Source organism: Girardinichthys multiradiatus, chromosome 19 (assembly GCF_021462225.1).
Source record: "Girardinichthys multiradiatus isolate DD_20200921_A chromosome 19, DD_fGirMul_XY1, whole genome shotgun sequence".
NCBI lineage: Eukaryota > Metazoa > Chordata > Actinopteri > Cyprinodontiformes > Goodeidae > Girardinichthys > Girardinichthys multiradiatus.
The window spans coordinates 29,211,227-29,235,747 of record NC_061811.1 but is presented as its reverse complement, the minus strand read 5'-3'; the positions used below and the strand labels follow the sequence as shown (position 1 = coordinate 29,235,747).

At 38.9% G+C, this 24,521-nt stretch overlaps 2 protein-coding genes across 7 annotated transcripts; one reads left to right on the top strand and one right to left on the bottom strand.

The window, feature by feature from the left end:
• The first annotated feature begins 403 nt into the window (after nucleotides 1-403).
• On the top strand, nucleotides 404-10,205 carry slc18b1 (solute carrier family 18 member B1). 2 transcript variants are annotated; one of them, XM_047345052.1, is made up of 14 exons: nucleotides 404-643; nucleotides 779-921; nucleotides 3,731-3,826; nucleotides 3,919-3,992; nucleotides 6,086-6,233; nucleotides 7,269-7,425; nucleotides 7,531-7,667; nucleotides 7,754-7,855; nucleotides 7,927-8,018; nucleotides 8,958-9,053; nucleotides 9,152-9,226; nucleotides 9,305-9,398; nucleotides 9,520-9,566; nucleotides 9,697-10,205. In XM_047345052.1, the coding sequence occupies exons 1-14, from the start codon at nucleotides 583-585 to the stop codon at nucleotides 9,749-9,751; spliced, it is 1,377 nt and encodes a 458-aa protein (XP_047201008.1). In that variant the 5' UTR covers nucleotides 404-582; the 3' UTR covers nucleotides 9,752-10,205. The 2 variants fall into 2 exon arrangements, with proteins under 2 accessions (XP_047201008.1, XP_047201009.1); XM_047345053.1 differs by having other exon boundaries at nucleotides 406-643; nucleotides 782-921.
• Nucleotides 10,206-10,320: 115 nt separating this feature from the next.
• Nucleotides 10,321-23,350, bottom strand: ahi1 (Abelson helper integration site 1). 5 transcript variants are annotated; one of them, XM_047345049.1, is made up of 27 exons: nucleotides 23,023-23,349; nucleotides 22,869-22,901; nucleotides 21,996-22,111; nucleotides 20,183-20,751; nucleotides 20,002-20,090; nucleotides 19,727-19,913; nucleotides 19,442-19,634; nucleotides 19,242-19,337; nucleotides 18,970-19,155; nucleotides 18,708-18,860; nucleotides 18,155-18,287; nucleotides 17,865-17,988; nucleotides 17,526-17,755; nucleotides 16,352-16,461; nucleotides 16,110-16,228; nucleotides 15,872-16,002; nucleotides 15,637-15,777; nucleotides 14,165-14,358; nucleotides 13,998-14,043; nucleotides 13,829-13,875; nucleotides 12,486-12,549; nucleotides 12,277-12,335; nucleotides 12,070-12,132; nucleotides 11,823-11,985; nucleotides 11,669-11,745; nucleotides 10,955-11,043; nucleotides 10,321-10,818 (listed from the first exon to the last, which is right to left on the bottom strand). In XM_047345049.1, the coding sequence occupies exons 2-27, from the start codon at nucleotides 22,876-22,878 to the stop codon at nucleotides 10,650-10,652; spliced, it is 3,558 nt and encodes a 1,185-aa protein (XP_047201005.1). In that variant the 5' UTR covers nucleotides 22,879-22,901; nucleotides 23,023-23,349; the 3' UTR covers nucleotides 10,321-10,649. The 5 variants fall into 5 exon arrangements, with proteins under 5 accessions (XP_047201005.1, XP_047201003.1, XP_047201004.1 ...); XM_047345047.1 differs by having other exon boundaries at nucleotides 12,486-12,594; nucleotides 23,023-23,348; XM_047345048.1 differs by lacking the exon at nucleotides 22,869-22,901 and having other exon boundaries at nucleotides 12,486-12,594; nucleotides 23,023-23,348.
• Nucleotides 23,351-24,521: the final 1,171 nt, after the last annotated feature.

The following is a 24,521-nucleotide window of genomic DNA, read 5'->3' as shown; positions in this document are numbered from 1 at the left end:
CCCTTCAATGTGGCAAACTTTTAATAATTCTGCAAAGAAGAGTGGGAAAAGATTTCTCTACAGCAACATAAAAAATTCATTACCAGTTATCAGCTTGGTGACAGTTGATGACACCAGGTGAGTTACAATCAGTTAGTAGGTTTGGGGTGCAATTACTTTTTCACACAGGGCCAGGTAGGTTTGGATAGCTTTTTTCTCACAACAAATGAAATAATTAAAACCACAGTTTGCACTTATTCAGATCTTTGTCAAATAAAAAAACAAACAAACAATTATCATCTGAAAAGAAGTCTATAAGGGGTTAGACTTTTTACGTACTCACTATGTAGAGGAGAAAAGTTTGCACACCGTTTAGACGTGCCAATTGCTAACCGGAAGTGCGCTTTTATTCTGAAAGCGTTGAACTAAGTCATTTCGGAAGTTTCTCAAACAGCCCACGATGCTTTTCGCTGTCTCGGTGCTGTGTGGGAGCGTTTTGTTCACTCAGCTGGTAGCCCGGGGACAGGCGGTGAGCGTCTATATCTAGTGCTTCCAGGATACCTTCTCGTCTGTATTTTTTTGTACCACTACCTGGAACTTTCCATGCCGGAAAACAGTTTGAAAAATAAAAGAATGGACGCGCACGCTGGTTCGCCTCATACAGGTGAGTGGTAAATATCCATAAAGCCTGGCTGTATCTGGATTTGAAGTGAATCTGCTCCTGAAACAGAAGAGCTTAATCACAGTGAAAAAGTTCAAACCTGATCATCTCTTGTTTCTGTTCCCTTTTTTGCCTTAGCAGAAAACTCCTTCCATACTGAAACAACAGAACCACCCACCAGAATGACAAGAATACAGACTCTCACATTAATTTCAATGGCATCTGTTAATTTCAGTTCAATGATATGCTACTCTATATTAGGCCCCTTTTTCCCCAATGAGGTAAGTTAAAGAAGTCCTGCATTATGGGAAATAAATCCAATCACATGTGCATGTTTTTAAAATAATCTACACTACAGGTTAAAAGTTTGGAAGCAAGATCACATTTCTAGAAATATTGTGATATACTTTGTTTTAATCCATATAAACATTATTTGTATTTTGTAAAAAGTACATTTTTGGTTTAATTGTCATGTGTTTGGAGGTTTTCTTGCATAGACTTTGTAACCAGTATGGCATACAGTACATACGCCAAAACAAATTCCTTGTATGTCCAAAAACGTACTTGGCAATAAAGCTTTTCTGATTCTGATTCTGATACAGTATGCAAAGTGTGATTTTGACTTTTTTTCTGTCAAGATGAAATTTTGACTCTTGCAAATCTTTTCAACCCTAAAGCTATGCCCATCTTTTCTTTAGTAACATTTATTCAGTAATGGTCTGCTCACACTGATGCAGATCCAAAAGTAAATTTAGGAAAATTGTGCAATTCAACGAACACCCAATCAGATCATACATTAAAAGCCATCCCAAGATCCAGAACACTTGCACTGGTTTTGCGAACAGAAATTTCAAGGTTGCTTCCAAATGTTTGGCCTTTATTGGAACAGCTTTCAGGTTTGGGGCCTGTTGTGTGCAATACTGAAAGGAAGTTAACAATCTCAGGCGTTCTCCATTATAACATCCCTCCGGTGATTGGAGCATGGCGCTGCCTCTCCTGCTCCTGTCGTTGTGCACTGCCGGTCAGCTGGCTGACAGAAAGCTACTACACTTTTCCCTTGTTTAGAAGAAAGATAAATGCGGCTGTTTGGAAATGTTTTTGAGCGTAACATTCCGTCATGGAGTGAAACTAATGCTAAATTGCCTGCACTTGCATAGCAGTTTATCAAGTCGAAGGACCCCAAAGCATTTTACGCTACAATCAGTCATCGACCCATTCAAACACACATCCGCACACTGACAGTGATAAGCTACATTGTAGCCACAGCTGCCCTGGGGCAGACTGACAGAGGTGAGGCTGCCATATAATCTGCACCACTGGACCCTCTGACCACCATCAGCAGGCAAGGCGGGTGAGGTGTCTTGCCCAAGGACACAATGACCTAGATGGACGAAGCAGTGGTCTGAACTAGCACCTGAGCCACCGTTGCCACTCATCATGCTTATTAATAGCCTGAACAATTAACCACATAATATCATCTTTTTATACAATTAAAACAACCAGAAGGGTTATTCCATATTTTTTGCCTAAGCCTGTGTCAAAATAACAATAAATTATTGTTATACTTAACATTTCTATAACTATTCAAAATATCATAATATTTTTGCAGCTGAAGCATGAATTGTTACATTTCTGTTAAAAGATAATTTTGGTCCTAAATCCTTGAATAAATATCATGAAACCATGGTAGTTTACTCAACCTTATCATACCATCAGTCTGTAACTGGTCGTTTTTTTGTTTGTTGTTTTTTTTAAAGTGTGTAGCTTTCTGCAAAAGTGGAGAAAATTGTACTAACGTTCCAATTTTGCAGATAGAAAATTACGATGTTCATTAAAGCTCTAGTTATTGCTCTGAGTGCAAATCAGTTATTTGTTAGTAAATGAATAAGCGTGTGTTGTGATGTCGTTCAGTGGGACTGTTATCTAAAGCAACTGATTGAGTAACCCTATGCTAACTTCTTATAAAGCCTCTCTGAAGTTCAGAGATGGAGTCAGAGGTAACTGCTTTCATCTGGTCCATTCAAACAGCTAGAGTAAATTGTCCTTCAACATTAAAATGTTCTGATTATCAGCTGGCTGATTTAAAAAAATCCTGCAGCAGCCATTTCTTTTCATACAGCCTTTCAAATTGCCACAATAAGAATGGATTCCTTTCTTTTTCCAGCTGGCCTGTTGTCTAAACAGGGCCAAACCATGAATCCTCCACCTCCGTTCTTGACAGGTTACATGAGGCCTTTGTGCTGATATGATGTATTTAGTTTGGGGACCCTAACCCTGGTATTTCCAGGAGCTTGTGGTTGACTGCTCCAAAAACAGTTTGGATTTGTTTGAGAATAATGTCCGGTTGGAATACATAGTCATGTCCAGGCTTCAACCATGTAGCTGTTTACTTGAGGTGAAGCTGAAAAGTTTGAAATGTAGTCCTATATTATTGTCATTTCGCAGTGGACCAGTACTGCTTGTATCAAAGTAGAGCCTCAACAAGATGCTGCCACCACCTTGCCTGAGAGTTGATGCAGTCCTCTTAGGTTTGTAAGCAGGCAATTAGCTTGTCCATGTGAACAGCTTCACATCTCAACTGAGCCTGAAGGTGTCAATTTTGGAGCAGGCGTGTTACTGTTAAGTTTGCTTCACAGTGGAAAGCTACTCTGGTGTACCAGAATCTACCAGTTTACGATAGGCTTGAGCCTTGGTGGTTACTGGGTTGTTCTGGAACACCTTGACGTCCTTTCAACCGAAGGAGAGGTTTATGTCGGTCGGTTTAAACTTGGGAAACAATTAGGTGTTCCATCAAGGTAATCATACCGAAAACACACAAGGGAGCTGGTTTTTAAAATAAATAAAACAGGCTAAAACAAGCTTCTGCAATGGCCCCAACCTGAACACTGTTGAAAAATTGCAAACTGTGCTGTTGCCAGGTTGGGGGGAGGGGGTTATTTATTTGACCTTTATGTGGATTAGAGAAAATCAATATGTTTTAAACTTTAAACAAAAATCACAGGAATTGTATGTTGTATAATCATTACATCCTGCGAACAGTGCAGTTCAGGTTTATGTGACCTAATCCTCTGCATTAATCTTCCTTCACAGGCAGTAAAGAAGGGAGCCAGCCAGACTGTGATTGGTCTAATATTTGGGAGCTATGCTCTCTGCAATTTAATTGGTTCTATGGTGATGGGGAAATATGTAAGTATATGCCAGTGTGCACCATCTGCAGTTGTTATGTGAGGTTTATTTTTTTTCTGCTCCTGTGTAACCATGTGTCACTCTTTTTGTAGATTGTCCAGATTGGTGCAAAATTTATGCTAATTGCAGGACTTTTTGTATCGGCAGTGTGCACCATTTTGTTTGGGTAAGCAAGCTTCTAATGTCTACTAGCAACATGGTTGGCCACAGATGTACAGGTGCAATACATTAAATTGAGAAACTCATTTATTTCAGTAATCAGTTAAAAAAGTGAAACTCCATATTATAGATTCATGACACACACAGGAATGTGTTTTGAGTGTTTATTTCAGTTAATTTTGAGGATTATGGCCTTATAGCCTTTAACTAAAAATTTCGAATCCTTAGAAAATATTACATAAGACCAATAAAAAAAATGTTTAATACAAAATGTCTGCATTCTAAAGAGTATATCCATGTAATGTACAGTATATGCGCTTGGTTGAGGTTCTGTGTGGAATAAAAGGAGATCAGCCTGTGGCTTTGCTGAGGTCTTAGGGAAGCCCAGGTTGCTTTAGTTGTGACCTCCGGCTCATCCACATCCACAACACATCCATAACATAAAATGAATTGCATTTTATCACCTCAGGATCATTTCTAAAATTAGATACCTCTTATCACAACCTGACTTAGAAAAACTGATTCATGCCTTTATCTCTAGTAGGTTAGACTACTATAAAGCACTTCTTGCTGGAACATCAAAACAGTCTCTCAATTAACTTGAACTAATCCAAAATGCCGAAGCCGGACTTTTAACTAAAACCCAAATGGGACAAGCATATAACCCCTGTCTTGAAATTTCTTTACTGGTTACCAGTTAAATAGAGAATTGATTTTAAAATGCGTGGGTTCTCACCGGATACTCCGGCTTCCTCCCACAGTCCAAAGACATGCCTGTTAGGTTAATTGGTCACTCTAAATTGACCTTAGGTGTGTGAATGAGTGTGTGCATGGTTGTTTGTGTGTTGCCCTGCGATGGACTGGCGATCTGTCCAGGGTGTACCCTGCCTCTCGCCCATAGACTGCTGGAGATAGGCACCAGCTCCCCCGTGACCCACTATGGAATAAGCGGTAGAAAATGACTGACTGACTGATTTTAAAATACTTGTAAATTGTTTTTAAAGCTTTAAATGGTCTTGCCCCTTCCTATATCTCTGAGATGCTCATTGATAAAATCCCAGGCCGGCCATCAAGGTCTTCTGGTAAGCATCTTCTGGTCATACCAAGAATCAGTTTTAGACCAGCTTTTGGTTCCTTTAGTCATTATGGTCCAGTTCTCTGGAATTCCCTTCCTCAACACCTCAGTTTTAACATTAAAGTTTTAGCTTTAAAAGCAAACTTAAAACATTGATTTTCTCAAGCCTTTGGTTAGGCTAATGTTTTTAGCTTTGGAAACCTTATCTTTTCTGTTTTTATTACCTTTGTTTTATTTTTATTTTATGGTATTTCAGTTTTGCTATCTTTATTGTTTTATCACTGTTGTATTATGTGTATTGCTTGCTTTTAGCCCATTGAGTCTATGATTATTATATAAAATGGGCTTTATAAATAAATTTGACTTGACTTTTTGTGGCTTACCCTATATGTGAAGGGTTGGTAAAACTCTTCAGTCTTAAAATCCTTTTTTATTTGTAATCTAATTTTATGAGAAACTGAATCCAGAATTTTACTTTATTTCAGATAATGTTCTGATTTATTGTGATGTATCTGTGTTGAATAAATTATTAGAAAGTGGCCTTTGACTGGAAATACTCACCTTAGCATCTCATGTGCCCCTAAAATGATGCCTAAAAGATCTGTTTTATTTTGGCCTCAGAATATGCAAGCTGCTTTTAGTGAAAGTAGAAGAAGTAGAAGTACATTGCTGAAAGAAACTGTAACGCAATCAAAAGAAATGCCTGTGCATTTTCACAGTAATCCGAGTCACGGGAACCACTACAGGCTTAAATCGAAGGCAACCGGACTTTCGCTCAGTTTTTCGGAAAATGTTTCCACACCGATCCAGGAGTCTCTGTCAAGTCTGGAGGCTCGCAGTTGAGCGACCTGGAGTTAGGAGCTGCTGTTTTGAAGCACGTGGAGACCCAACCTCCTAAAAGAAATGTTGATCCATTGTTGAATTAGATGTAGATGATAAAGAATAAATAAGTTTAATCGCATGATTTACTGTTTTATGATCTTTGATTTCTGTAGCAATTTGCCTTCTCTTTTATTTCCCTGCAGATTACTTGATCGGGTTCCTGCAGGGGCCCCCTTCATTAGCCTGTGCTTTATAGTGAGGTCTGTTGACGCTGTGGGTTTTGCTGCTGCCATGACCTCCACTTTTGCCATGACGGCAAAAATCTTCCCAGACAATGTGGCAACTGTGTTGGTAAGAGCAGAGCTCCTTTGTCTGACTGGTATTCAGCTGAGACGCTTAGAATCTTGAGAAAACAAGAAAAGCACAACAGTTTGAGCCGGTATGCATTGGTTCAGTTATGTAAATCCCAGTCCCATGAGAAATACTCTGCTTTTCTCACTCTCTCATTCAGTGTGAGGCATTTAAAATGCTAGAAATTGTTCATTCAACAATATGGTGTCTTTTTGATGATGAGCTAAACATTAAATTTGATCACGTTACATCCTAAAATTTCAATGTATTTTAATGGGATTTTATGTGACAGACCAACACAAAGTATGGCACTATTGTGAATGACAGGCGACAAGGCAAACGCTTGAGAAGGTGCTTTGCTCAGATTAAACTGAATGGTGTGGTGGGAACAACACTGCATGATACCCTGATAACACCACCCCCATTCTAAAGCATGGTGGTGGCAGCATCATACCAACACAGGGCAGTCCTGAAGGAAAACCTGTTGAAGGCTGCAAAAGAATTGAGATGGGTGGAGGTTCCCTTTACAGCAGGACAGCGAGTATAAACATGCAGTCAGAGCTACAATGACGTGGTTTGGTCAGCCAAGGCCCAATCAAAGTCCAGAGCTAAGTTTAATTGAAAATCTATGGCAAGACTTGAAAATTTGCTGATCACCTTTCATCCAGTCTGGCAGAGCTCAAACTATTTTGCAAAGAAAAATTGGTCTAAAATGTCATGCTTTACAGCTGTAAAGCTGAGGGAGACAAAGGCCTTGCAGCTGTTAATGCAGTGAAAGGTGGTTGTACAGATTACCGACTCAGGGAGGCTGAGTATAAATGCGCGACACACTATTTGGATTTTTAATTGTGAAAAATGTTGAGAGCCATGAATAATTTCTCCTCCAGTTCCCAAATATTCACTACTTCATGTGGGTCTATCACACAGAGTAAAATCTGTGCTTGTAACGTGTCAAAATGTGAAAAAGTTTAAGGGGTATGAAAGTCCATGCATATCATTGTATGCTGATTGCTAATTTATACATTTATTCTTCAGGGAGGTTTGGAGATTTTCACTGGACTCGGGCTTATTCTGGGACCACCAGTGGGAGGGTGGTTCTACCACTCCTTTGGATACGAAGTCCCTTTTATGCTTCTTGGATGTTTGCTTCTAGTCATGGTTCCTTTCAACATATATGTGTTGCCTTACATTGGTAGTAGTTTGAATATTCGACACATACTTTGAAGTTTTTCTGTCATGTGATCTCTTCCTTTTTTTTTTGAAACATTGAGCTTAGTTGTTTTTTTTTTTAACTCAGAGGCAGAACCATCAAAAGACTCGTTCTTTCGACTTCTCCTCCATGGGAAAGTGATCCTGATTTGTTTTGTGACTGTGACACTTAGTTCAGGGCTGGGCTTCATTGATGCCACCTTGTCGCTGTTTGCGATGAAAACGGTACTCTGCTCTTGTAATCTAAAATCAGTTCAGCCTTCAGTTGCATAATGGTAATATGCTTGTTTTTCCTTCTTTGTTCCTCTCAGTTTAATCTCTCATCTGGCTACGTGGGACTAATTATGATCGGTTTGTCCTTACCATATTGTCTGGCATCCCCTCTGATTGGTTATTTCACCGATAAATATCCTGTGAGTGCTAAAGCAGTGAAACATGATCAAGTGTGTGCAGATAGTTGTAATTTTGAATCAATGCTCACCAGGTCACAAGGATTGGATTCACAGTGACGGGAGGAGTCATCACTGCTCTTTGTTTCTTTCTGCTCGGTCCTGCGCCTTTCTTTCACATCCCGAGGTGATGGTTTGTTTTAGAAACATATCTTGTACGTTCAACTGCAATCTGTCTTTGCACAAAAGTGCCTTTTTTATATCTAGTGTCGATTCCGAGGGGTTTAAATATTTAAACATGAAGAAGCAGTACTTTATTTACACAAAGAATTAAAGCAAAAACATAACATGATCTAATTCAAATGCAACATTTATTCCTACAGCTGCAGTGGTCTAAAATATGGGTGCCAGTAGAGGCGATTGATGCAGATGGACACTTTAAAAACATTGTCACTCACAAATTTTAAATCTTCTTAAAATGGAAACTTTTGGGTATGACACAAAGAATGTGCCTTTTATTGACCATGTTTTTTACTTTCATTGTAAACAGGAGCACACACATCCAAACATTTATTTAAAAGCCGACTTGAGTGCACCCATTTATTAAACTTTACTAAATACCTAAAATGCTTTTGAAGGCACAGTGACCCATACCCTGTTCTTGTTACTGAGAAAGGATTAAAATATTCTTTTAGTCCAAGAAAATGTGAAACAATAGACACAAAAATTTAGAAACTTGTAGGCGAGTGAGTACTTTCAATTGGACTATTTTGGTCCGCATGACAACAAGTTTGAACACAACCGATGTACAATGTTAACATATGACCTGGTTACCTCCTAAATAAATTAAAAATAAAAAGGTTTAGGGATTTTAACTAAAATAGTAATTAATACTGCAAGCAAATGTCCGTAGAAAGACTGTATGAACTCAAGCAAATTCAGCTCATAAATGTAATTATACAGACTACAATGTTCAAAATAGTTTTCAGTAAAGCATAAAAAAAATCTTATTAGAAATTAGCTACAATTTCAAGTCAAATTCAAGTTATTTTTTAAGAACAGGTGAGTAACACTTTTATGCTGCCTCTTTATTCTGTTTTGTTTTGGGTTTTTATTGCATGTGAAGTCAGCTGTGGCTGACGGTCCTCATGCTCACCCTAATTGGGTTTTCTCTGGGCATGACTGCAATCCCCACATTCCCTGAGATCATCGCATGTGCACAGTGAGTGCCTCTATAGGTCGTTCCATATATAAGACGTGTGGTTTCTGAAAGATAAGCCAAGATGAAACATAAACTCCTCTGTGCTCTTTTATTTGCAGTGAACAGGGGTTTGAAGAGGGACTGAGCACTCTTGGAATGGTGTCTGGTTTGTTTGGAGCGTTTTGGTCCACGGGGTGAGTCCAGAAGCAGCTTCGTTGCTCGTCTTTGACTTTGTTCCGGTTTGGATGTTAACGGGAACGTTTGTTTTAAAGGATGTTTTGCGGTCCTATAGTGGGCGGCCTTATCACTCAGGGCCTGAACTTTGAATGGGCGGCAACAGTCCAGGGGGCAACAGGGCTGTTAGCTGTAAGTATTATGAGTCTCATTTTTCTTCTGCTTTCAATAATGCACAGTTTTAACTCCTTAAAAATATATAGCATTTATTATGGGTAGTGTGTTAACTGTTCTTCAATAACTACTTTGACAGGCCTTACTTCTCCTGGCTTACTCTCTTTGTCAGAAAAGAAAACAAAGGTAATCATGAATCTGAAATTAGTCATAATTATTTTATAAGATAGAGATCTGGAATTGATTTTCTTTTATGGTGTCTAAAGGTTTTGTGAGCATGCTCAAATTTTTCACTCATTTTTGGTTTGAATTTTAGGGTGCAAGAAAATAATCAACAAGCAGATGAAAACACTCCTCTCCTAAACGAATGAGGGTCTCTGCTACACATGAAAGGGAACATCAGCGGTTTTATTTGACACAAGGGAAAGCTTTTGTTGCTGCAACAGAATTGTAATGTTTTCTGTAAGTGTTTTTATCTGGTGCTGCAGCACAGGATAACAGACAACACGGTACATCTGTGTGTTTCCAAGGTGCTGAATAAAAGTTTAGATTCTGGTCAAAGAGCAGAGCTGTGGTCACACACAGAATCATATTGTAACCAAAGTGTCCCCTTTTTGGTACCGAGACCCTTTGTAGTTAACGGTCTTGGCTTTCTGCAGCACATGACTTGGATTTCATGCTCGTCAGGATCTACCAACACATTCCTGGGAATATTAAAGAAAAAAGAAGATTTTAAGGGGAATTGTATTGAGAAGATTATACAGGTCATACCTGTAGTGAATGGAAATTGAAGTATAATGAGGCATAAAACAGATCTCACACAGATGACTGACTTTTTCTTCTAGATATTATCTTGGTTCACATTCTTGCCTATTTATTTCATATAGTCTGTAATATTCTACTGGACTTCCTGCAAAATGTGATGTTTTTTTCAAAAAGCTTCCATGTGGCTCAAGGTTTTATTAGACAATTATTACGTTTTAATAGTGATTACAGAATTGCAATTTTCTCATAGTGTCCGAATGCTGCCTTTTGGCATCTTTAAAGGTTTTTGAACCACATCTATCTTTACAGTGAAATAAAAACATTTTAACTTATTAAGTATTTATAATGGTGTTAAGAAAATGGCATTTCTAAATTCATACAAAAAAATACAAATTTATTCTTAACAATGCATATAAATATACCTTAAAAAAAAACCGGGAAAAAAAAAAGTCCAAACCACCTGCTATGATAAAGCGGGCAGAGATAAAAGCCTGACTGGTGTCATTAATCAGGTTCAAAGGCAGCGTTAGTCTGGCCTGTTGGTCTCTTTGGTAGAGGTCTGTGGGTTGGCTTGGCCCGTCTCCTGCTTCTAGCTGAGCCTGAAATGTCCACGTCTGATGAAGCGGTCTGAGCCACGGGTGCTCTTGGCTTTTTCACCTTTTTTCTTCTAGTTCTGAAATGAAACCGTGCTACAATCAGTCAGACTTATTCCTTTGTTATTTTACGTTGTATCCCCAAACAGAGCACTGCATTGTTCAGAAACCATGCTTGGTGGATTTAGGGGGTTTTAAGCAAAGCAAGCCTCTTACTTGGCATTGGCCAGCTCAGGTTCGGTGTCGGAAAAGGTTGGCTCAGAGAAAAATCTAAGTTCCCCTGAAGAACTAACTGCTGCGGATACCTTAAAAGTGTGAGCATGAAAAAACAACCAAGAGGGACAGGAAAAGATGCAGAAACACCAGTCAGTCACCACAAGTTACCCAACAGATCTACCTCCATCATGCATCATTACAAAGCATGTATTAAACTCATGCAGCTATCCATATTTATTACCAGAGTTGAGCACAAACAAGAGATTCTTTAAACAACTTCATATATATCCAGGCTGCAATAATGCAGCAGGAAGCTATAAAGACAGTGCAGTAAACCAGATCTTTGTTGCATCATAAATTTATTATCTGCTTTTATACAAAGCAACTCTGATAACCAGTAAAGGCTGAGATATAGGGGCCTATATACTGATCTTTTAGGACAGTAAAACAACCTTAAACGATCACTGTAAATAAGAGAACATGGTCTTTGTTCCTAAAATACTCTTGAACTCTTAGGATTGTTGAGATTTTGCTACCATTAATCTTTGTAGAACACTGAGTGGGAGCGTACCAGGGATCAAAATAAAAGACTTTAGGCCTGCGGTAATACAACATTGAAAAGAAATGTCTACCTCAGGTAAGGTAATTACCCTCATCAGTTCCTTACTCAAAACATTAGTAATGTAGAATTAGTTTGTTATCCTGGTTTCTTACCCTTGTGGGCGTTGACCTCTCAACAGTCTTTTCCAACGAAGCCTGGTCCCGCTCTGCAGACTCCTCCATAAACTCACCTACGACAATAACAAATGTGTTCACTAACCGTTTCACAATATAATACTTCTACGTCAAAAAAATGTCTGCATCTTACGCTGATCTACTACATAAGAAGCAAGAAAATATCCTTGCAGCCCGTTGACCAGGCGTCCGAACCACCAGGTGTCATTGTCTTTGTACAGTACTTGGATGACGTCACCACGCCGGATGGTCAGCTCATCAGATCGATTTGCTTCGTAATCATAGAGGGAAACGACCTTTGGAAGGAAACGCAAAGATTAAACACGGTACAGAACAGGTGGAGGGATGGGAGTGAATTCAGTATTACAGTGGAAACTCACTATTTGTTGAACAAGGACTGAATCTGGTTCATAAAAACCCGAGGAGGTTGGATCAGGGAGAGTCTATTGTGGAAACATAACATTACATTAAACCTATGACTGCATTTCTTTAAATAAATTTGACCATTTTGCTGACTACTTGACTGAAAAGGGACAAAATGCTCATAGGATTTGCACAGAAAAAGTAACATCATCAGAAAGCCTTACTGAATGTAGTTTAAAAGACGCGGCTCCTTTTAGCCTCTGACTGATCGGACTGAAGCCTCCTAGAAAAACAACACAAAGTGACATGAAAGGGAATGTTTGAACAGTGACATCATTCAGTGATTTTTTATGCTCCCTTCATACAGGGTCAAGATCACTGCTGCTTTTGATGACAAAACAAAACTTGATAGTGAACTGAACAAGACGCTCACGGCTTTGTGTGTTCAGAGCTGCTTGTGGGATGAGCTGGTCGGCCAAAGAACCAGAGAGCTGCAGCTTGGAGTGAGGCGAGAGCAGAGGTAGTGAAACATTTAATCCCGTCTTGGGGGAAAAAGGTGGTGTTGATTTTCAAAGCAAAGAAATATATTTCACAATGCCAATCTACCTTAACGTATACAAGTACAGCTAAAAACATTTAGGAATGTCCTGGGAAAAAAAAACTATTTTGTTTCAGAAAGTGAAACTCAAGTATTACATGGATTCACTACACGGTGTAATGCTTCTAGACATTATATCTTGTAATTTTGATTATGGCGTACAGATAATGAAAACCCAAAATTCAGTGTCTCGGAAAATTAGAATATTGTGAAACACTTAAATGCTGTGTTAATAGAAAGTTGAGTGAAAGGAAAAAGTGTGGTACGAAAAAGGTGCACTGGAGGATTGTCAAGCAAAATCAATTCAAGAATTTGATGGAGCTTCGCAAGGAGTGGACTGAGGCTTGAGTCGGACCATGAAGAGCCACTATGTCCAGATAAATCCTACACATGGGCTACAAGTGCCTTACCTGGGCCAAGGAGAAAACTGAACTGAACTGTTGCTTAGTGGTCCAAAGTCCTCTTTTCCGATGAAAGAAGTTTTCATTTCATTTGGAAATTGAGGTCCCAGAGTCTTGGAGGAAGAGTGGTGAGGCACAGAATCCATGTTGCCTGAGGTCTAGTGTGACGTTTTCACAGATATTTGGGGTACCATGTCATCTACTGGTGTTGGTCCACAAGTCCACAGTCAACAGAGCCATTGACCAGGAACAAGTGTACCAAAAGCTGCTTCAATGACCACGCTGCACAATGCACATGGCATGAAGGCCGCTATCAAAGCAATCTGGGCTTCATCACACCTCAGCAGAACCACAGGCTGATCGCCTCCTTGCTATGCTGCACCGATGCAGTAATTCATGCAGAAGAAGCCTAGACCAAGTATTAAGTTCATAGAAGTGAACATACTTGTCAGAAGACTGACATTTCTGTTAAAATATTAGGAATTAGGAATATTATGAATTTTGGGTTGAAATATTTCACTCTGTGTACTGAATCTATGTAATATATCAGTCTCTCTTTTTTGAACAAAGAGAAAAAAATAATTTCGTGCTAGTCACTTTTAGTGTCCCGGAAATAAGGATAGATTTCAAGAACCAATGAAACAAATCTCCCCATTATAGATATTTGGTTTAAAATTAATAAGAAATGAGGGTTTTTAGCATTTAAAGTTACCAACTAATGGCAGCAGAAATGTGTTGACAAAATAAAGTTTAATGGCATATTGATACAAAACTCACTGTGCCAACATCAGATGTGAAGCTCCTGCCTGTCATGTCCACTTTGTCTGCAAACAAGAGTCAATTGTTATATATTCTCAATGTAAACTAAACTAATCAACACAAACCATATATGGTGCTATAAATTCTGCTAATTGCTATATATAAAGTTATTTTCATATTAACATACCCTGATCAAAACTGAATCCAGCAGCTGAAGACATTCTATGTGATTCCTACATTTGGTATGAAAAGAGGAGGTTTCGCTTACATGACTATAATAGCCAGCAATGACAAATATTTAGTACCTTAAACTTGTTTAAAATCACATCTCTGTAATAAAAGAAGATCTCTTACAAGAACTGAATCCAGCTGTTCTTTAACAGACTGCATTTTCAGGGCAAGTCTAGCTGTGTGGGCAAACTGATCCATGGCTGAAGGAGTCAACATCTCCTGCAGCCTCACAGAGTCAGGAGTGTTTCGGATGGTTTTAGTGTCTAGAGATGCTGATCTGCTCAATGCGTTAACGTTGTGCATCTCCAGCTGGGAAACTGGAAGACAAGGTCAGAACACTGAATGACAATTATTCATCTGAGCTCAATGGAGAAGCTGATTTTAATCATTTATAGTGTCTTACAAAAATATACACTTTTTGTCACTTTACAACCACAAATTCCAATGCATTCTTTAATATTTGATATCAAAAATAAAATAAAATGGAACCAGTTGTCTTTAGAAATCACCTGACAGTAAACAGAGTCCAACTTTTCGCGCTTTAATCTCAGGATAAACCGAGCTGTTCTGTGACAGCCTGAAAGCTTTGTTAGATACTATTAGGGAGAAACTGGATTTTGAATACCAAGGGACACCCCAAACATTTGAACGGTTCATTGTCATTGAAAAATGGAAAGATGATGGCACACTTTGAAAACCTACAGAGATAGGGCTGTTCACCTTAACTGAAAGCATAGGCAAGAAGAAGAAGCCAAGAGGCCCATGGTAACTCTGAAGGTGCTACTGAGAGGGCAATAAGGGCAATTTAGAGAACTATTAACCGAACAGTCATGTTTCCGGACTGTGGGAGGAAGCCTGAGTATCTGGACAGAACCCATGCATGCTCTGTAAGAACATAGAAACTCCACTCCTCATCCCCACCATGAAAGATTACAGCATGTGGAGATGCTTCACTTCAGCAGGATCCGAGAAGCTACAAAAAGTTGATGGAAAGATGGATGGAGCTAAAGACAGGGCAATCCTGGAAGAAAACCCTGTTAGAGGCTGCATTAGACTTGAGACTGCTGTGGAGGTTCACCTTCCAGCAGGAGAACAACACTAAACATACAGCCAGAGCTACACTAGAATGGTTTAGATCAAAACGGAATCCTGTGTAAAAACGGCCCACTTAAAGTCCAGACCAGTTGATGGTCACAGTTGCTCCCCAACCAATCTGCTTGAGCTTGAGCTATTTTGTATGGAGGAATGGGCAAAAAGATTAGTTTCTAGTTGTGCAAAGCTTGTAGAGACTTGCAGCTGTAAATCCAACAAAATGCCTTTCTAGTATTGGACTAATTGAAAACAAATGCAGCCACACTTCTTAGATTTACATTTAAATCTGGCCACACTGAGTATCTTTTCCCTTCTACTTCACAATTATGCACTGCTTTGTGGTGGTCTGGCACATAAAACCCCAATACAATACACTGCAGTTAATAATTATAACATGACAAAATTTAATAAATTTCAAAGCGGTATATAAACTTTAACAAGGCACTGTATGGGGAAAAAGAAAATCAAAACCCATTTGCAGATTATTTGTCAAAGACACAAACCTTTGCGATCGTACAGATAAACCCGCACAGGCTGATTCTGACCGAAAGCACAGAAAGCTACCATGTTCTCATGAGGATGGAAGGAGACGCTATGGAGAGCAGTGCAGTAACAAAGCTCTGAGTACACTGCTAGTTGGTCTCCTGGGAAAGCAGTTTAAAAATGTATATCAGTTTGAGGAATAATGCAGATTACTTGCAAAGCGCTTATTGTTTTGTTTCTCCCAGGAATTGTTACCTGTGTCTGTATTCCAGACATATGCCATCCCATCCTCACTACCAGAGAAGATGAAATTCCCACATGGTGTGAAAGTGCTGTAAATTCTCTCTCTGTAGTTTGTTGCACCAGTATACCTCTTCGTGGCCAAACTTAAAACACACATAAAAGTGTAACATCAAACACTCTTGTTTAAACCTTTTATAAGAATGACTATCTACTTGTCTTACGGGATCTCAGATGATCCCTGGTTACTTACATCCTCAGGTCCATCATCCTGAGGATGCTGTCTTTGGCATGGATGAGCAGACAGCGCCCATTTGGATGGAGCTGCAGCATGTTGATAGGGATGCCACTAAGGTCACTCTCATCCATTTTCTGCCAAGAGCCAAACAGAACACAACATCTTTGTTCCTCTGTTAAAAAAAAACAACTTCATCTTGACTCAACAAATCTTTTCCATATTATATCATCTTTCCCAATAACGTCAAACTCTGATACCATCTCTATAGACCAGTGATGGCATGGATGTTGGCGCTGTTTGCTGGGATTTACTGAAGTTTTCCACACAATGATGATGCCTGTGTTGTCTGCAGAGAACATTCTTCTTCCTTTTTACATCAAACACAACAAAGGAAATAATTATGAATTGAATCAAATTCACTAAACCCCCCAGTCCAAATATAATTTGAGAACATCTATCAAGCAGAGAAATAAATAAATTAGCATGTTAACGAATAATTGCTTTCAACAAAAATTACCTGCAGGACAATTATTACTACCGCTCACATTCCTTATAGATAAATGTAACCAAAGTATTCTTTTATATTTTACCTTGTTAAAATTGATCAGAGTTTCTAGGAACTTCTTAACAATAATCAATGACCTTCTGGTTTCCTGGGGTATAAATGTGAAGATACTATTGTTGTAAATTGTGCTTAAGATGTCGATTATGATTAAGACATGCTTTCCTGATTCTATTCTTTGTTTTCCATCACACAATGTCCCCCAACAGCGATATGTTAAATAGACGACAACTGAAGTTCAATATTCTGGCAAATATTGCATCCAAGCAGGCCTTAGCAGTTGATATATGGCACAGAATATTATTGCAATGGTGAATGTAGTTCTGTATTGCCCCTTTCACTTGGGCTCTACTTTGGCCACTCCACTCAGCAACTTTTGCAACAAATTGCATTACTAGCTTCTTCGGAACTGGCCTTTTGGGGAACCTGTTCATCGGGGGCCAAGCAGGGGCGAAATGTGAAGTGAACAGACTGCTGTTCACTAACTGGCCATCACCGTGGTAAATGGCACACCGCAGTGCCAGGAAAAGCTCAAAAGACTCAAGAGTTTACTACAAAAATGGACCACAATGGCCAGAGCGGGTCAAACTGAAAGCCGTGGCAGTGGTCCGAAATCACTGTTGGAGAACATGTGTGTTTATTTCACTTTGCATGATTGTAAAACATAAAACAGGAACCACTGCGCCACCTGTGGTCAACAATTATTTCTTAACATACATACAACTGCAACTAAACGTATTGAAATAAAAGGCTAGATTTCTCCACATTTCTGAGCTTATTCTACTGCAATAAAAGAGGAGTGTATTTTAAGGGTTTTTGCACATCTTTACCAGTGGTTCCAACAAGTCTGTCTGTGAGCTCAGAGGTACCTTCAGAGTCAAAACACAGTGTGTTGATGAAGCTGCTGTGAGCCTCAAACTCCTGCACCATCTGGCCGTTCACATCTTCCACATCAAGTCTCCACACTCGTATCAGGCAGTCGTAGCTCCCGGTCACCACCAGGTTCTGGGCGCTGGGATGGTACCGAGCACAATATACAAAGGACGGGTGAACCAGCACCTTCTGGGCAGTCTCTAGAAGCCTTCCTACATTCCACTCTCTGAGAAAGAAGATCATATAAGAAAGCTAGCCAACACTAACAGCAGTACCACTAAATTTCATGTTAAACACTTTTATTGTCTTTATTAACATGAGAAACATAAACTGACCTGACAGTTCCATCTGAGGAGGCAGACAACAGGCTTTTATCATCTCTGGACCAGCAGAGATCATACACAATTTTCAGATGACCACTGAAAGCAGTCATTACCTTACCAGAGGGAATCTCATACACTAAAAAAAAAAATAAGAAAATGTTTTCTTTTACAATCTATACAAACAATTTTGCTTCATGCACAAAACTTTGGAGAAACCTGATTTTGTCCCAGAACTGTAAAGTTAATTGACTTGAGATATTCAGCTAACGAGGAAAGCTTTGCACAAATGAGGCGTTGCTTACCAACAACAGGAAAAGCATCTCTGTCCGCACAAGCAGCCGCCAGCATGGTTCCAGCATGAGAAAACAGGACCGTGAAACAGCCCATCTTACCACCACGGAAAGCTAAAATGTGCTTGTTAGGAATTCGACAGATCTACAACAGAGAAACCATTATCAGACAATCTAAGATGCAAAAATTTTTTTAATAGTTTTTTAATGGCATGCTTTCGTGCCATATACTGAACCTCACAAACTTAATCATACACCTTAAACTTTTTCCCCTCATTTTATTGCATTACTACCACAAACTTCAGTGTAACATTTTTTTGCCGATTTTGCATTCAAGATTGTGGTTGTAGCATGCCCAAATCTGAAAAGGCTGGAATACTTTAGCAAGGCACCATAAAATAGCCCAGATTTCACAAAAAGCTGTAATGAGTCAGTCATGTCAAGGAGGTTCATGGATATAAATTCACCATATCTTAAAGTGTGTGCAAACAAAACAAAAGCCTTTTTATTTATTGATATACTATTTATTGTTTTATTACACTGACAAATGTTAGCATGCAACTACCTGCCCGGGCAGTCGGCTCCATCTCAAGACGGGCTGCTTGCTGTCAGCGCGTTGTGTCAGGCTTCTCTTGGTGACCTCATTTTGCAGCTCGCTATAGGAGGTGCTGCCTCTCTCCTCCTGTAATGCCATCATGGACCGGATACCAGGGTCCACCTAAACAACAAAAAATTTGGCCGAAATACTTACCAAAGTAAAGATAAAAATGAACAACCTAAAGTCATGGAAATCATTTTTAACCCTTAGAAAGCAGCAACAAACTTACGTGCTCTGGGGGTTTGATTCCTTTCACAGTGACATAGAGCGTGGATGCGTATTTGGTTCTTGGGTACTTCCTCCACCACTCAAACACCTCTACAGTTTTAGGTTGTCTCTTTGCCCGAGGTGGAGGACAGAAGAGCTGAAGGCGAAGTTTGCTCTCAATATTCAGAATCCCATTTGCGCCAACAAGCTGAGGGTTGGAGGAAACTCAAAGAAGTCCTGAAAATGCCAAAGAACGACTATTGTTTACTGTTTCTTAGTGACCGAACATTTTACCTTAAGAAATGCCCAAGCAATCTTTCGAAACCCTCGCTCATGCTTCTCAACATCGTTGTTGGCTTTTGCCTCCTCCATAGTCACAAAATCAAGGATCTTAACAGAATTAAGAACAAAAGCATTGAATAAAACAAAATAAAAAAAAGTGAGAGCAGAAAAGGCAAGCTGTGGTTGAACGTTGGGAAGGAAGTATCTCTTACTTCGAAGAAGAGTATAACTGTGGGGGCTGCATCAGTTTGCTGGACAAAGTAACCAAACCGTTCATTGAATATGATCTGTTCCTGCCACTCAGGGATGATGGATTTGTTCTTCCTGAAGTCAAAGGGTTGCGTCATGATTGGGAGAACGTGGTCAACATTCTCTCTTTCATAAAACGAAGACACATGCCGATGGCTTTAAAAACAAAGGAAGAGGTTTAATGTAAAATGTAAGAAAAAACATGAACAGGCTAAAGTCATGTAGGGTCTGAGGACGTTTGTTCTCACCAGTCCTCTTTCTTCACATACTGCCCTATGGTTTCATCGACGACATGGATCTTCACCATGGGGTGTGAGATCAGTAAATCCGTCTCAAGGCGATCGGTTCTATGAATGAACACTCCCAGCACAAGGCTGTCATCAAAGGTCTGCTTTTCTGATCCTTCCAGCTCAGCCTCACTCTCCTCTTGGACAACTAAAAAAAATCAAACAAGGTAAAACAGGAGCTCCATCAGAACCTACATATTTTATGTTTAATTAGCAAACAACCACATCTGAATTACCATGTTTTTTCTTTTTTTTTTTCTTCTTTCCCTTCGATTCTGTCTCATTTTCATCATCAGCCTCTTGGTCTCTGTCTTCTTCTTGATCTCTAATAGTGAAAAATCTCAAATTTAAATTTCAAAACACAGCTTAAACTGTGATATTATTTTCCTTTACATTATAAAAAACCACCATACACACCCTACATCTGACTCAGTGTTGACAGATTTCAGCTTCTTTTTCCCCATATTGTCATTCAGGCTAATATTTTGCAAAGTAGTGCTGTCATCCCCCTCTTTGATTCTTGTTTTTTTCAAGGTCCTCTCTTCTTCCTGTTCCATCTGCTGCTGGTATTCATAAAGCAGTTTGTCTTCTGCATCCTCCACCTGGCTCTCTGCTGTAACCTTTGTGCCGTCTTTGCTTTTTCCTTTCTTACTCTTCCGTTTTGGTTCCTTTCCACCTTCAGCATCTTCTAGATCTACAGCATTTTCAGGCTTAGCAGAATTTGTATCCCTTTGGATGTCACCGGTGTTGGCCTTAGGTACAGGTAAGGGAGGAAGGTCCCTCTTGCTTTTCCTCTTTACTTTAGATGTTTTACCCTCCTCTTGGTTTTTGCTGTTGTTGACAGAAACCTTTTGTGCTACTTCCTTTTCCTTTCTTTTATTCTTGGTGTAACGTGGGCTGTCCTCTTCTGGATCACGCATGTTTTGCAGAACGGTCTCATCATCGTTGTCATTTTCAAGGTTGAGTTTTTTTCTCAGATTCTGGAGCTGAGAGGACAGAAAGAGAGCAATAACATGACTCTAGTATTTGTTGTCCTTCAATAAGAATTATGTTTCTTAAACTGCTTCGTCTAAAAGAGGATAAACTACTCCTGTGTCTTCTGCTGCACCCAGTTCCACAATCATGATTCAGAAGCAGTTTTTCAGCCTTTCTCTTGTCCACCCAATGGCAAAGTTATACATATGGCCTCAGAAGTCTACATGTACTCTAACTAATATTTGGATAAAGTCTCAAAACTACATGCTTTTATTACCCATTGATAAGCAGCTGGTCTAATTCTGTCAAGATATCTAAATTAGAAGAGTTCATTTAAATTGGGTGAACAAGAAAAGAGAACCTGTTCAAAATCATTCAAGCTCAACTTAAATTGGCATCGGCCTATATGGACAATCCACATTCCTTCTGGAGAAAGGTTTGATGGTCAGACCCGATAATATTAACCTATTTGGCCACAACGACAAGAAGAATGTTTGGAGGTGTGGAAGTGTCAGGGAGAGGATGTCAAACCTAAAACATTGTATCAACTGTGTAGCATGGTGGTGGTAGCATTATGCTGATGGTCTCTTTTGCTACCAGTGGTACTGGTGCATTTCACAGTAGAGTAGATGAGTTAAAGAAGAAGGACGACAAACTCCAGATACTTTAATTTCCTCTCAAGGTAAAGGATAGATGTTTAAAACGTGGACACAACTGAGAGTCTCAACAGGATAATTATCCGAAAAAGCATGACAACAGGATCTGGAATGGATAAAGCAGGTTATACCCCTGGCTTCAACCATATAGAAAATCTGTAGACTATACTTAAAAACAGGGCCTGTGACAGGAAACCAAACAATTCAAATGAATTGTAAACGTTTTATCATAAGAGGAGTGGCCACATATCCAGCCAGGACTGTGCCAGGACCTTGTTGATGGCTACAAAAAGTACATGATTTCCCTGCAAGCCTCTAAGGGATACTAACCCAAATGTTACACAGGGTCTAAGTATATAATTGTTCCTGCATATAAAGTTTTGACACTGTGTGGATTACAGTTGTACAGCAATGTTTCACCCTGGAGAAAGAACCCATTTAATAAATCCTTAAAGTCCAAAATTAATGTTTCATTCATCCACACAATGCTGTAAGTGTGACAGAAACAGTCTATATTTTATGCCAGTTAGGTGTGCTTTGCTGGGTGATTGGCTGATCCCAACTACTGAATGTAAAACAAAATGTAACAAAGCACGTACCACAATAGTTTCCTTTGCTTCAGTGCTGTCCTTTGACTTTTTCTTCTCTGATTCCGTATATTTCTTGAAAACTTCGTTAAATCGTTCCCGGGTCTTTGCTCGTTCTTCACTCTCACCTAGAAAAGTTCACATTATCATATAGGGATGCACGATATAACGGCATTGACATCGGTATCGGCCCGATAAGTAAAACTGGCCCGATATTAATAACCTATATTTATTACCATCTTGTTACTGTTTGTGTGTGTGTTCTTGAAGTGGAAGGGGTTGGCCATGTGGTATTTGTTTGGGCATGTGACAGTGATAATGATGCAGTGCAGGACTGTAGGGTGATTACTGAAGCAGAGGAGCAATGTCAGCGGTGTGGTCGTTTTTTCACTGTGTTGAAAGAGTAGTGAGATATATATGATACATAATTTCGGTAAATAGCAGTTATCGGCCGTTATCGGATATTAATATTGGATATCGATATCGGCCTGAATTGTGATATTGGTGCATCCCTACTTATTTCCTATGACTTCTTTGAAATCACTTAGTCATATATAATATGTAACAACTAAAATTAAATACTTTGCATGGGTATTCCCAATTTTAATTTTACTTCAATTTTCTTTTAGACTAAGACGTTTTAATAACATTTAAATGCAAAACACAAGACCTTTATAGTATAAAAACGTGATAAATGATCTGTTAAATTATCACATTCAGAATAAAAATAGACAACACAGCTGAACCCATGATTCATATAAACTCCCCGAATTAAGTTCCAGTATGTTGATATCAGCATAATCATTACACTCTTTTAGGAAAAAGTTTCAGATCAAAATAGATCTGCTCTTGCGTCGCTCTAATAACGGAGAGATGGCAACTCACCTGCTGGCATTCTTACACACTATGTTTCTCATTCTGTGTGCGAAAGGAAAATCTTGTTTACAAAGAAATACGTACAGTGATGTGTACATCTTTGCGATTCACTGCAATTGACTAACCCAAAAGCAAACACAGGCAAAAAAAAATAATTACTTACGTTTCATGTAGTATATGTTAAGCTGAGGCAGATTGAATAAAACAAATAAGTAAAGCCAAGTTAAATATGAAGGTTAGCTAATTAAGCGGCTAGTTAGCAAAGTGCTAACTCGCCCTGCTAACTTGAGGCTAGTGTGCTTCATATTTTATAACAAAACCTTTGAGCCTTAGAATTAACTAAACTCCACATAAACTAATTTAAAAACGGTGTATTAGTTAGCTACACCGGTAGCGAGACGTATATCTGTGCGCACAGGGTACTCCAGCTTCACTGACGACGCCACAATGGTTTCCAAGTCAACAAGGCTGACCGTAAGAGCGGAGTGAGAGAATGAACAAACAAAAGTGGGCCAATGACATGCAAGAACAAGGACTACGTCATTACGCATGCAGCGTACAAGTGAAAATAATGAAATGATCCGGCTGCTGGCATCGTCCTCAACCCCTGCCGGTTTCAGCCCTTTTGCATTTCAGAAATTACTTGCCCCAATGCCTTAACAACTAAACCTAAGAGCCAGAAGCGTCTAACTGCATTGATAAGTCCTTAAACTATAAATGATATAATGTCAAGCGCACATTTGTGAACCGGAAGAAAACATTGACAGTTTATCCTTTGCGCATGCGCCAAATGGAATGCTAGAATGGGGTTCCGACTGTGGGTTTCTTAAATAGCTGTTGTCGATATTCTGAATTAAAAACAAACTGTGATAAAGAAAATGAGCATAAAATATATACAGTGATACTGTTAAAAAACATCGATGCTGAGAAGAACTAAAGATCACTGTAAAGGGAAAAAAAAGCTCGTCAATAAATGTAACTAAATAAAGAACATCACATAAAAGTGAGTTAGGCAATTTACAATTCTAATTCCAATCATTAAAAAACCTGGAGTCTTATTTAGTTTTAACTGGTGTTAACAATTTATAGATATCATAGTAATTTTGCAATGAAAAAAGGTAGTAGTAGTACCTACTGTAGCCTACCTTACTTCTTACTTCTACTGGTAATATTATTCTGAAGTAACACTACTCTTAATTGAGTATAGTTTCTACCTTCTCTATCCAGCTCGAGTTACTTTACTGATTGAACAAACTTGTTTTAACCAAAATGCATAATATTTGTTTTTATTCATATTTTTATTTTGCACATAACCCACCTACCTCTCTAAAAGAATGAAACAAAAACTACCTGAATGAAAAACAAACAAACAAAAACAATACACTAAATGTACATATTAGAAACAAATATGAATAAAACTAATTAAATGTGTTGAAAATATTAAACCACTTCCGAAATACCTTGACCCTTTTAAAATGTATAAAACATTTTATAATGTGTCTAGTTGTATCGCAGAGTTTTCGTATGAGAGTTGTGTAAAACAAATATAAACACTATCCAACAGCAAGGAGTTATATTTATGTAAATATCCATCAAAGAGTTACGTGACTCATCGTAAGGCGTGTCCTGCAGGTTGTGTGACCTGGGCATGTGTCATAACCT

Coding starts and splice junctions, on each gene's coding strand:
- slc18b1 (XM_047345052.1), top strand. CDS start 583: ATGCCGGAAAACAGTTTGAAAAATAAAAGAATGGACGCGCACGCTGGT. Junction 3,827..3,918: donor CTATGGTGATGGGGAAATAT/GTAAGTATATGC, acceptor CTCTTTTTGTAG/ATTGTCCAGATTGGTGCAAA. Junction 6,234..7,268: donor ACAATGTGGCAACTGTGTTG/GTAAGAGCAGAG, acceptor TTTATTCTTCAG/GGAGGTTTGGAGATTTTCAC.
- ahi1 (XM_047345047.1), bottom strand. Junction 19,914..20,001: donor AAAAAAAAAGAAAAAACATG/GTAATTCAGATG, acceptor GATTTTTTTTAG/TTGTCCAAGAGGAGAGTGAG. Junction 11,986..12,069: donor CAGTCCTTGTTCAACAAATA/GTGAGTTTCCAC, acceptor TTCCTTCCAAAG/GTCGTTTCCCTCTATGATTA.